The following is a 13,196-nucleotide window of genomic DNA, read 5'->3' as shown; positions in this document are numbered from 1 at the left end:
TTTGAGCAATTAAGCCGAAATGTTTGTTAATGGAGCGGTCGACGGAAGCTTTGCGTATCTTAGCACGAGGTAGCGTGGCTGTTTGGCTGTCAACATGTTATCCATTACGATTTGCACGATTGACGATTTACGTGGTTTGGTGTAATTTAGCAAAACTTTTCCCTGTTTTACCGCACAATATTGTTCGATTTCGTCTCTTTAATTCTTGACAATAATTGCGATCAAGCTTTAAAAGATGGACATACCCTCGTATTCCATCATCACAACCATGAACACACAATTACAATTACAATTTTTCTTTTTCTTTTTTTTTTTTTTTCTACCGATCCTAAATAGAACGGTATGATTATCGGTACCAAGTTAGCTCTGCAGTACATGGAAGGCGAAAGTTGCGGTGGAGGTGTCATCATAAACACATCCTCTGAAGCCGGTAAGAATTGTTAAGAACGTCGTTACTTCCTTAATGCTGATGAATACGATATCACCATAAACCGTGTCTAAATAACCCAGGTTTGCAATGTAAAAACAAAACGCATGTTCCGTGATGACGCCCTCTACAGTCACCACAATTTTTTAAAAAGGACGTATAATTATCCAGGGTTCGTCAGTATGGAAAACCACAACATTATTGAAATCATTTAGTAAAAATAAGGTAGAAACAAATCTCTAACTTGGTTTTAAATGACCTGCACGTGTTTTAATCTCATTCTTTAGCGTTGTCCCTTGCGGCGTTGGCACCTGTATATGTGACATCTAAATACGCCATTTTGGGTTTTACCAGAGAAATTGCTGTAAGTATATGCATTTGCCATAACACTTAAAGAATACATCAAAAATACTTGGGCGAGGAGGATAAAGCATAAAATGGTAGTAATGCTGTGTAGGTCAATGATCGCTGATGACCTTGAAATTACCAGGCAAAGTTATAGCACTTATTACTGGTTATTTTCATGAAGGTTTGTTTGAAAAGACTTTTGAAACATTCGACTTCGAATGCTTAATTATTTTTTAAATTTCATAAACGGCCAACATTTTTATTTGACTGTAAATGGTCCATGATGATTTGTAAAAAAATTGGCTTTTAATGGAAACTTGTAAATCTTTGGTTATTTGACATCAGATGACCTCGGAATGACCTCACCACTTTAGCTTTGTTAATACCGGTGATAAGTCCTGACTTGTTTCACCATGATATGATAAATAATTGGTAACAAAACAAAGTCAGAGGTTATGAAAAATTTGTAATTATGTAATGCATATAGGACCACGAACTGACTCATTAAAAAGAAATTTTTAAAAAGTGTAGAAAAATATTTTGACCATGATGTACCGTCGGAAACTTTGGGTATTTGAATGCTCAATGCTCCAATCAAACATGAACGAATACTAAAAAGACCACTACACTAAACCCGTCCTCCCATAGAAAAGGAGAACGTAAACATGTACTTTGAGGACATTTAAATAATGTCGCCCAGCCATAGCAATGCGGCTGGCTACGTTCCTGGTTGAAATATCAAGATACATGGTTCAATTTGCATAAATGACAGGAATAATGATTACACAAAATTAATGCTGTTTAAGTGTCTCTTTTATGTAGACGTTCGATCCAATCGTGGTGCGAAAGAAGATTCGGGTGAACGCATTGTGTCCTCCTGGAATCCCTACAAACCTGCACAGAAACCTAAAACTGGAAAACGAGTTATATGACAACATTATGCAACCCCTGCTGGACACCTTTCCCCAGCTTGATTACACGTACGTGTATAATACTGCTCGCTAGTAAGGGACCGTTCACAAACACTTGTAAGGGGGGCCGATGCAAAAAAATTCATCACGAAAATTTTTCGGCCCCCCCCCCTTTGCAGACCTCAAAAATTTCAGGCCCCCCCTTTTTGACATGAAAATTATGGGTCAACCCCATAGAAAAGCATATAAACTCAATTTTTCCAGGAAAATTTGTGGTCATTTTTTTCAGGCCCCCCCCCTTTGGAGGGTCAACATTTTTCAGGGCCCCCTTTTTGCATCAGGCCCCCCCCTTACAAGTGTTTGTGAACGGTCCCTAATGCTGACGAAAAATTTCTTACTACTAGGGCCTAGTTGGTTTCCCATTTTTGCTGAGAGAATATTTGTACTTGATATCTTCCCTTTCAACAGTTACACAATTTGTTTAAACCTAAAAGCCCTTTCGAAGTAAATATTAGCTAAGCGACTTATTTTGTTGTTTTCATTAATAGCTATTCATAATACTGTTCTGTGTGCAAACTGTGTTTTTGTTTCAATTACTGACGTTTGTACAATGCATTTGAAAACACGAAATTTATTTCCCAATTTACTACATCATGTAATTAATATTATTATTTATATCAGGCTTTTGAGTGATACAATAAAACTGTATATTGTACAATATTTGCAAAATACCCGATAGAAAAATATTGCACTCGTGTAATATATTTTTGTATCACACTCAAAGCCATTCAATATTATATAATTATTCTATTGAAATATTGAAAAGTTCACCACATTCATACGTACACGGCTGTAGATAATGTGACAACCATAGCTCTATGTGACTGGTAATCCCCACGGGCCAATCAGTGATTAGAAGTATGTCAGCGAAGTATGTCAGCGAATCCACTGCTAACCTACTTCAGGATGTCGAAAGATGTTGGTGCACAGACCTTCTGAATGACTGATCTTTACAGTCATGATCACTCGAAGTTTACGCAGAGGATGTTTAAAGACATTCCCATAATCCAGGTTTCTGACCTTGGTATGTCTGGCTTTTGTACACATGTGGCATAGTTGACCATAAGTTGCATTGGGATTGTGTGCACATATCTGGTGTTTTCATCCTTTTATTTAACATTCAAAACATTGAGACTTATGAATAAAATTAATGCAGTGGGACAATATGAATGTTTCCTGTAAGAAAGTCAAATATAGGTTATAAGTCTATTAACTCGTTGGCGGCAGTTTTAAAATTACCATTTGTGTGTGTGGCAATGGGGACTTTGCCTTTAAAATCATAGTGCATTGTTGGAATGCCTTTAAGCCTCCTCTGAAGTTTACGTAATTAATGATTTTGAAGATTTCAAGTCTTGATCTAGATCTAGTACCTTCACTCCAGACATGGACCAAAAAAAATGTGGATCAATATTCTGACAGTGCAGAAGAGATTTGTAACTGTGTAATTATAAATATTATTAAATATAAATCCTGTTTGAATTAGAAAAAAAGATGTAATTTGTATTTAATTTAGATTTGCTTTTAATGTACGATCTTTTTAAATTTTTAGATTTTTCTTTTTTTCTTCCAAAATGATAAAATAGTTAATTATGAAAGTTCCCAATACATTTGGACGCGAAAAACATTTTGCAGAGAAACAACATCATAAACTTCACCTCTATCACTCGAAATATCTCGCACTTTTGGATTAGGACGCCCAGAGAGGCCTCAGAGTTAGTCTCCTACGCAGCCAATTTGCGATCGTTCTGACATATTATCATAATCTGAAAACTATGAAAATAATTATGTCAGACCAACAGAAAATCATCCCGTTTTACTACAAATAGGGCGAATTTGACAGTTTGCTCATAGATGTAAGTTGGAACATGTGTAAGTATTACAAATATGCCCAAAATTCGGTTTTGAAAAAAAAATAAAGGTATATTCTGAAAATAGATCGTATAGATAGGCTTTAATCATATCAAAGTAGCACCACACCAGAGAATAAATTTCGAACACTTTTTAATATGATCTGTTTCCGTATTTTGTCAAATAAAAGCTACGGTTCTTGTGCAATTGCATAAGCTCGCGCTTTACACAAAACCGCGTACTTCGCAGCCAACACGCCCCCCCCCCCCATTTCGTATGTGTAGATGACGATAATGATGTGGATGATGATGATAATGATAATGTTGTTAGCATTCCGTTTTAAATGTTGACCTGACGGTCAAAGTCATATCTTTTTGGAACACCCTGTAAGAGATATGCGAGTATTGTACAGTGCGCATTGTACTTTGCCCGTTATAGTTTGATCACCATGTTGTAATTTAACTTAAAGCCATAATGTACGATCTTATAATATGAAATTGGTGTGTTTTTTTTCAAACCTGATTTTTTTGCATATTTGTAATGTTTACACATGTCCCAACTTGCACCTAAATGGAATCAGCCAAATTTGTTGTCTTTGTAGGTCAACAGAGCAAAGTTCGACATAGTATCATAATTTAAAAATTATGATAATATGTCCTTCCATAGAACTGCGTGTTTTAAAAATGGCCAAAATAACAAGTGGGGTTTCTTTCACTTTACCTTGTTATTTCAACCTAAAATGGACAGCAACCCTTACCGTCAGTTATTACTAATATTATTTCAACATTTTGAATAAAGAATAACAAAATCAAAATTTGACGGAAATCGTACATTAAGGCTTTAACTGTCCCTAGTCAAACAATTGTCATACGGTTCAGCTGACGGTTCAAGGTCGCATTTTGGTTCGGAAGTGATATTCAATGTACGTACTCGTACTTACATTATTTCCATCAATAGCGTAAGAAACATCATGGATATTGCAGAAAAAGTAGCGCTTGTTACAGGTGGGGCAAGTGGCATTGGGAAAGCTATGGTTGTAATAATGCTTCAAAAACAAGCAAAGGTAGGTACATGTCTCGACACTTGTCAGTTGCAACACATAATTTTAAACACCATGTCATTAAAAAAATGTAAACAACAATCACAACAACAACAACTGCATTAATATGCCCATTCTAATACAGTACATTATGCAACATACTGCAGTTACTGTCCGTTTTCCGTTTACACAATACACAGAGCTCTCACAATTGACGTGTGACCTCTACAAGTAGTGTATGTTAGAAGTATAGGCAATTGCCTAGTTAACGTCACTGTGTGAAAAATAACCGGCCAATATTTAAAGTATTCTCTGCAATTCTAGAAAATATAGTTTTGTAACATGTCCTAAATTTTTAGCTAATTTAGGTGTTCGGAAATATTCGCACTTTGGTGTTTTAGTGTATGTTATAGGTAACAGGACATTGCCTAGTTAACGTCACTGTGTGAAAAATAACCGGCCAATATTTAAAGTATTCTCTGAAATTCTAGAAAATATAGTTTTGTAACATGTCCTAAATTTTAGCTAATTCATATAGGTGTTATCTTGGTTTAATAGCTTTTAATGGGGTTTAAGTCCTGCAAAGGTCGTGGTGAATTCTACTGTAGACATGACTGCATCATGAATGGCAATGAAAGCTCATTTAAGGGAATGTTCGAAATTATGTATAACCGTGGGATAAAATGTATGGTAGGGCAAGCAAATTAGATAATGGTGTCCCGGGGGATGGTATATAAATTTAATAACGTGGGATTGCGATGGCTTGCAACATGTTGAGAGGGGGTAAAGATTTCTAGGGAGAAGGGGAACAATTTTAGTACTCTATTGTAGTAACATACTGAGCGTGAGGGTATTTATCATTGCACACTCCCTATCAAGTGAACCCGTTTATAATGTTTTTATTCCGTTTGAAGGCAGTATTCATTATAGATATTGATGAAGAAGCTATGAGACAAACGCAGACAGAACTAGAAAAGGAGTTTGGTACAGGACGAATTCACGTTTGCAAATGTGACGTAGCATCGAAAGACCAAATGGAAGGTACGGAACATTACGTGCAAAAATATAAAAGGCTCCTTGCTTTGGCCTTTAAAACTCAATTTTTCCTCCACACTGTCTTTTGTTTTCTATTGCATTTTGTCATGATTAAGGGACTTTATCTTCTATAGTGCCCAAGCGACTTTATGCTTATTTTGTGGGAGCAGGTGATTGTGAGTTGAGGCTTTCTGGCTCTCAACGCTCGAAATAAATATAAAATAGATAAATAAAAAATAAAATAAAATAAATAAATAAATAAATAAATAAATAAATAAATAAATAAATAAATAAATAAATAAATAAATAAATAAATACAAAATAAATAAATAAATAAATAAATAAATAAATAGTGGTCTTTTATCAAATTAAATAAATCATTTACCTATTTATACCTTGTAAATTAAAGTAACGCAACACAGTTACAACTTAAGTCGTTTTATGAATGAACAAACGTATTTGGGGTTAGGGACTGTGCAATAATTATGAGCCAGAGGGTAAAATTTCCAAACAGCCCGTCAAAAATCGCTTGCCCCCTCTCGGCCTGCCAAAAAAATCTCCCCCTTAATTTGCACATGCCAAATTTTTAAGATCCCAATTTGCCGAAAAAGGTAAAGGTAAAGGTAAAGGAGACGATCCTGTATAAACAGTGATCGGAGTGCCCATCTCTCTTTCATTGGCGATTGGGTCAGACTCCTCCATGTAATGTTGCTATAGGGGGATTGCTACACCTTTATAGCGAGTCTGTTACCTTCCCAACATTTAAGAATGCCGGTACCCATTTACACACCTGGGTGGAGAGGAATAATCGAGATAAAGCGCCTTACTCAAGAGCACAACACGATGGCGTCGCCGAGGCTCGAACCCGCAACCTTCCGATGTTTGACAGCTTCAGGCTAGCTGTCAAAACTTTGTTAAAACGCAAAATAAAATACTATACATAGCTAATCTCAGACTAAGAAACACTCAGAATCATATTTTTCCCACGCAGAATGTTTCAAACAAGTCATAGCAACGTACAACACCCTTCATATCGTGTGTACTAATGCAGGAATAGTGAATGAAGCTGATTGGGAAAGGATGCTACAAGTAAATTTGGTACGTCATTTTTATTCTTGTACATATAAGTATTAGATATAAGAAAATTATTGTTTGTCAAATTCTTTTGAATGAAATACAAAACGGAAAATATATTAAACTATATATTAACAAGGAAATAAATGAAAAACCACATTACAGAACAGAAGTAAAACACCATTTGGTATAATTTAATTTTCTTCATAATCTTGTTAACAATAATGGTAGATGTAGCCCTCATTTTAATTTAATTCTTCGTGCCAAATTTACCGTATTGACGGGTGTCAGTTGTTTCCGCGATGATTAGTCCAATCGCGGCACTTCAACGATATGCCGTTGAGTGCCGCAGTAATCATTGTGTATCTGGTCCAAGTCAGGACTCGTTATCAAATTCCAGGAGAGAACTCACAGTCACCTAGCCAGGTTTCATCATTCGGTATCAGGTCCTAGTCTGGACTTGATATCATACTCGAGTCCAAGAAAGGACTCTATAGTTTCTAAACAAACATGACAAAAGAGACAGAAAAGGTTTTCGAATTGTAGAATGAACGGCACTTTTCAGAGCCGTTACAAAATACTGATATGATTGGTACAATTTTTTAATATTCATAGTTTTGAATGTTATAAATAACTTTTCAATATTCATAGTTTTTAATATTATAAACCAAAAAGTATGATTTTGGTTATGTATAGATATTTCTTTTTAGAAACCAAGATAGGGTTTCACTATATAGGCTGTCAGTATTGGTCTGGAATTATGGAAACTTTCGGGCCTCATAACTGCTAAATTGTGATTATAAAAGTATACATATAGAATGGCAAAGATTTTATCAATTCATCTGTGAGGTCAAATTTGGGCTATGTCATTTTGGCCCAAAAGCCCACTACTTTTTCGTTAAACGTAACAATAAAATTATGTGCATACACAGTACGTACATGGCGTGGGGCAGTCGTAACATATCAAAAGAGCCGACACGACTCACGTTTGAATGAGCGGCTCGCATTGGCGACATATGCGCTGGTATTAAATTGCCTCGTCTGTTTGGGCCGAAATTAAAAAGAGGACATACAGTGAAAACTAACACTTTATACCAAAAAATACAATTCTATTTCTTATGGAAATGTTATGATATGGCTTTAATTGAATAATCTATTATAATTGATCGGTATATTCTTTGATTAAGTCTCTTTATCAATTCGTAGATGTCGTCATGGCGTGATACGAAAATAAAAAATATACGAACAATTCTTGACAATTTATTGATCAAGCTTGCCTATCATCAGAACCGGTGTGATAATCGGTGTAATAAGCTAGCTGTGCAGTACATTGAAGGTGAAAGTTGCTGTGGAGGAGTCATCATACAAAACTAAAATATACGATGAGCGAACAATTCTTGAAAATTTAGTGACCAAGCGGTCAAAGATGGATATACACCATAGTATTCCATCATCACAATATGAACACACAGTTACAACATTTATTTTACATCTGGTTCTTTTTACCAATCCTAAATAGAACGGTATGATTATCGGTACCAAGTTAGCTGTGCAGTACATGGAAGTCGAAAGTTGCGGTGGTGGTGTCATTGTAAACACATCTTCTGAAGGCGGTAAGAATTGTTAAGAACGTCGTCACTTCCTTAAAGCTGACGAATACGATATCACCACAAACCGTTCCTATATACCCCGGATTTACAATGTAATAAAACGGATGTTCCGTGATGACGCCTTCTACTGTCAGCACAATAAAAACAAAATGGACAGTAAGTTTATAGGTATCCATGGTTTGTCAGTGTGTAAACCACAACATTACTATAATCATTAAATGAGAAATAAGTATATTTGTTTTAGATGACCTGCACGTATTTTTAATCTCGTTCTTCAGCGATGTCCCTTGGCTTTATGGTACCAGTGTATGTGACATCTAAATGTGCCATTTTGGGTTTCACCAGAGAAATTGCTGTAAGTACTATGCATTTGACATAACAAAAATTGAAAAATAAGTTGAAAAAATAATGCATCAAGAAATACTTCAGGATGACAAAGCTAGCCTCGACTTGCTTTCATCGGTCCGGGCGTTGCAACAATTTAAATAAAACCTTTTAAGGTCATTTTATACATGACCTTTATAAAACCCGATATAAGTGTCATATTAATTTGGATGAATGAAATTGGCCATCTTGATCACTGATTTCAATTATCAGAGTTTGTCTGTCAGAATTAGCAACTGTTTTTCTAACTGCTAATGCAAACTATAACAACAAGCATAAATAGAAGATTTGATTATAATATATGTTTATTTTATACAACATTGTAAATATTTTGATCAACTTTAGGGTTCTAGCCAAGCAAATTATTGGTATTTTTTCGAAGTTCGCACACCTCGTGTCCAAGGCAGAGATCCTGTCATATGCTATCTTTGAAACATAAGGTGGCGTAGCCAATGCCTTTTCAATTAAGCACGCGGAGCCACTCACAAATGAGGCATACTGCAGTTACTGTCCGTTTTCCTATACACAATACACAGTGCTCTTACCATTGACGCGTAACCTCTACAAATAGCGTATGTTAGAAGTATGGGTAATTGCCTAGTTAACGTCGCTGTGTGAAAAATAACCGGCCAATATTAAAAGTACTCTTTTAAAATTCTAGAAAATATAGTTTTATAACATGTCCTAAATTTTTAGCTAATTTAGATGTTTGGAAATATTCGCACTTTGGTGTTTTAGTGTATGTTATAGGTAATAGTACATTGCCTAGTTAACGTCGCTGTGTGAAAATTAACCGGCCAATATTAAAAATACTCTTCTGAAATTCTAGAAAATATAGTTTTGTAACATGTCCTAAATTTTTAGCTAATTTAGGTGTTTGGAAATATTCGCACTTTGGTGTTTTAGGAAGGATATGTAAACGACAGATAACACCAAAAAATATGAGAATTATTTCCAAACCGTGTTACGGCCCACAGCCATTATGTTTCTCATTTTCAAGAATATGGTTAACAATATGCACATTATTGTATCATTTCGTGAACAAAGGCCACACAGTAATTGTTGGCTTGCGTTTGCTTTATAATCGTTCACCCAACTGAAACTATAATACCAGCTCATTGCTCATAACAGACACATGTGTGTGTGGATTTAACCAGAGAAGATCTGATGTAACATAGTTCAGCTGTTTTCAATGAGTGTTATATATTTTGGTTTAATAGCTTTTAATGGGGTTTAAGTCCTGCAAAGGTCGTGGTGAATTCTACTGTAGACATGACTGCATCATGGAAGGAAAAGGGACAACAGGAGACAAAAGAAAAGAGATGTGGGAAACGGAATATGGAAAAGGAGAACACAAATATACTTTGACGACATTTATATAATGCGTCCCTGCCAGAAAATAAAATACAAGATTCAATTTGCATAAATAACAGGAATAATGATTACACAAAACCGCTGAAGTTTAACTGTCTCTCCTATGCAGACGTTTGATCCAATCGTGGTGCGAAAGAAGATTCGAGTGAACGCATTGTGTCCTTCTGGAATCTTTACAAACCGACACAGAACCATGAAACTGGAAAACGAGTTATATGAAAACATTTTTCAATCCCTGATGGTCGCCTTTTCTAACGACTTTTCCAAGAATGATTACACGTACGTATGTACTGGTCGCTTGTAATAGTGATGATGAAAACATAATGATGATATTGATAATGGAATTAATTAAAAAATAGAGGAAGGGGGAAAGAAGGTGATGAAGATGAGCTATGACAGTTATGACGAATAATGATGATGATGACGAAGCTCGTGTTGATGATAATAATGATGAGGAGGAGGTTTGTGATGTTGATCATGACGATGATAATGTTGGCGGGGATGTGGTCGTCATGATCATGATGATGAGCAGGAGGAGGATCGTCATGATGATTATTATGACAGTGTTTGTGTTGGTGGTGCTAATACTAATGTTGGAGATGGTGACAGCAACGAGTTTTCGTTTTGACGATGGATGATTCTGCGACGGTAAATTGATACCTAGAGTCACGTGTGTCTACTTTTTAATTTTTACCGTTGCAGAACACAACGTCGTCGAAAACGAAAACTAGTGATGACAACGACGACGACGATGATGACTATAATGATGATGTTGATGATGATGATGATGATAATGATGATGACAATGATGATGATGATGAGGGCGATGATGAGGGCGATGATGACGACGACGACGATGTTGATGATGATGATGATGATGATAGTGATGATGATGATGATGATGATGATGATGATGATAATGATGATAATGATGATGATTGTGAGGGTGATGATGACGATGATGATGATGGTAACTACGATGACGACGCCGATGATGATGTTGATGATGATGATGATGATAATGATGATGACAATGATGATGATGATGATGATGAGGGCGATGATGAGGGCGATGATGACGACGACGACGATGTTGATGATGATGATGATGATGATGATGATGATGATGATGATGATGATGATGATGATGATGATGATGATAATGATGATAATGATGATGATTGTGAGGGTGATGATGACGATGATGATGATGGTAACTACGATGACGACGCCGTCGACGATGAAGGGTATGAGGAAGTGTACAACGACGACAATGATGTTTTATTGAAAGTCGTGGTTGTGACAGTGTGGTTCTGGTACTCATTATTACCAATTATCATAATTATGTTATTTCCCTCTGGTTGATGCTTTGTAGGACCCAAGAGTTGGCACAACATTTTGTAAAACTTATCGAAGAGCCTTACCATGCAGCAGCCATGTATGCTTCAAAAGAGAAATATGAAATCATTCCCGATGACACCAAGCAATTCCGAGAACGAACAGGTCTTGAGGATACCTACATGAAACTCCGTGACGCTGCTGTCGAACAATTATAATGAATATGGGAAATGAAATCAATTCTATCGTCCTGCCCGATATAACAATTTTGTAGTTTGGGATCTGCATGTTGTTTTGTCATAGCGCTTCACACCAAGTTTCAAACTTTGATTTGTCTTAATGAAAGATATATAATCAGTTAAGGGTCTTGTTTGCTACAGACGAATTCAATTTCACACATTCCTACTCCTCAATGGCAGCCATAGCCGCGACGGGGACCCAGCTATCTCACCTAAAATGTGAGATGATGCGGCCTTGAAGGGTATTATAAACTGCATTATATCAACCGTGTTACACGTATAGACAAAAGAATGATGACAGTTTACAACACAAAAGAATCTAACATCGATTTTTAAGCGGGTTTAATCCACCCAATTGGGCACTCACAACACCTGTTTGGTGCATGCGGGGAACCAAATATGGCCGACCAAATCCTGACCATGACTGGCTCGTTGGATTCGTCTATATGTTCGCTTTGCATGCATACTGTTCTATATCGTAAAGGTTTACAATCATTGTTGTTTTTACAGTATTTTTTAATATTTTGGACAACACAAAATTGTCTCTCCGATTCGCCGACACATTATATACAGTTTTATTTGTTAGTTGACACACTGCAATATCCTCATCCCTCGGTGGTACGTGGTTTATTGATTTTGTCTGATTTGACAATACGGAATAGTTGCAAACCAAAATGTGACGTGTCATATCAAAAGGAGACACTTTTGGGCAGGTTATCAATTTTGAGGTTTTTACATATCTTAAATATAGAGATATTTTGCTCCACAACGCCGTTTTCCCCAATGAAATCTGACATTCCTAAGCAAAGATATTGAGTTCGTAAGTTATGGTATTATAAAATTGGAAATTGAGATATCGGCCTTTGAAAATATTATTGACAATGTTGAGAGTAGGAATTACCTTGAAAAAATGTTTAAAAAAATACAAGATGCCAGTTATATTCCGGTCTGAAACTATAAGACAATATTTTTAACATTGATAACATCACAAACTCGCAACAAACCCAAATTGTGCAAAAATCGCCCCGGGCAGATTTTTGGTTATTTCTCCATTTACGATCCTGCCCAAAAGTGTCTCCTTTTGACATGACACGTCACAAATCGTCGTCCGTATTCCATAGTGGCGTATAGTGGGGCGCCGCGAATAAACAACTTTTCGAGAAAATCGGGTTTGAAGAAATGCCAATTTAAAATCGAGTTGTGTAAATCAGACATTCATTATATTTTGTAAATGATGTGAAATTTCTGTAGTAAACTAAATAGATTTTATTGTTATATATTTTTCAAAAGAAATAAATACATACTTTTGCTGGCAAACTGACAATAAAACTATACGTCACTATGGAAAACGAACAAAACGCAATACCCTAACCTTTTTCGTATTCCATAGTGGCGTATCGACCATACGCCACTTTTTATACACATTTTATAATTATGAAAATATCGGAAAAAATGAAAAACATCGTATTCCATAGTGGCGTATAGGTCCGATACGCGTACGCCACTATG

The 13,196-nt window shown here is 36.0% G+C and overlaps 1 protein-coding gene across 1 annotated transcript; it reads left to right on the top strand.

Moving 5' to 3' along the window:
• The first annotated feature begins 4,484 nt into the window (after positions 1–4,484).
• Positions 4,485–12,116, top strand: LOC140137512 (15-hydroxyprostaglandin dehydrogenase [NAD(+)]-like). The gene is made up of 7 exons (XM_072159227.1): positions 4,485–4,657; positions 5,548–5,674; positions 6,660–6,766; positions 8,262–8,355; positions 8,631–8,707; positions 10,220–10,389; positions 11,486–12,116. The coding sequence occupies exons 1-7, from the start codon at positions 4,565–4,567 to the stop codon at positions 11,664–11,666; spliced, it is 849 nt and encodes a 282-aa protein (XP_072015328.1). The 5' UTR covers positions 4,485–4,564; the 3' UTR covers positions 11,667–12,116.
• The last annotated feature ends 1,080 nt before the right edge of the window (positions 12,117–13,196 follow it).

This window comes from Amphiura filiformis, chromosome 17 (assembly GCF_039555335.1).
Source record: "Amphiura filiformis chromosome 17, Afil_fr2py, whole genome shotgun sequence".
Classification (NCBI taxonomy): Eukaryota; Metazoa; Echinodermata; class Ophiuroidea; order Amphilepidida; family Amphiuridae; genus Amphiura; species Amphiura filiformis.
The sequence above is the reverse complement of the archived record's forward strand: the minus strand, read 5'-3'. Positions and strand labels throughout refer to the sequence as shown.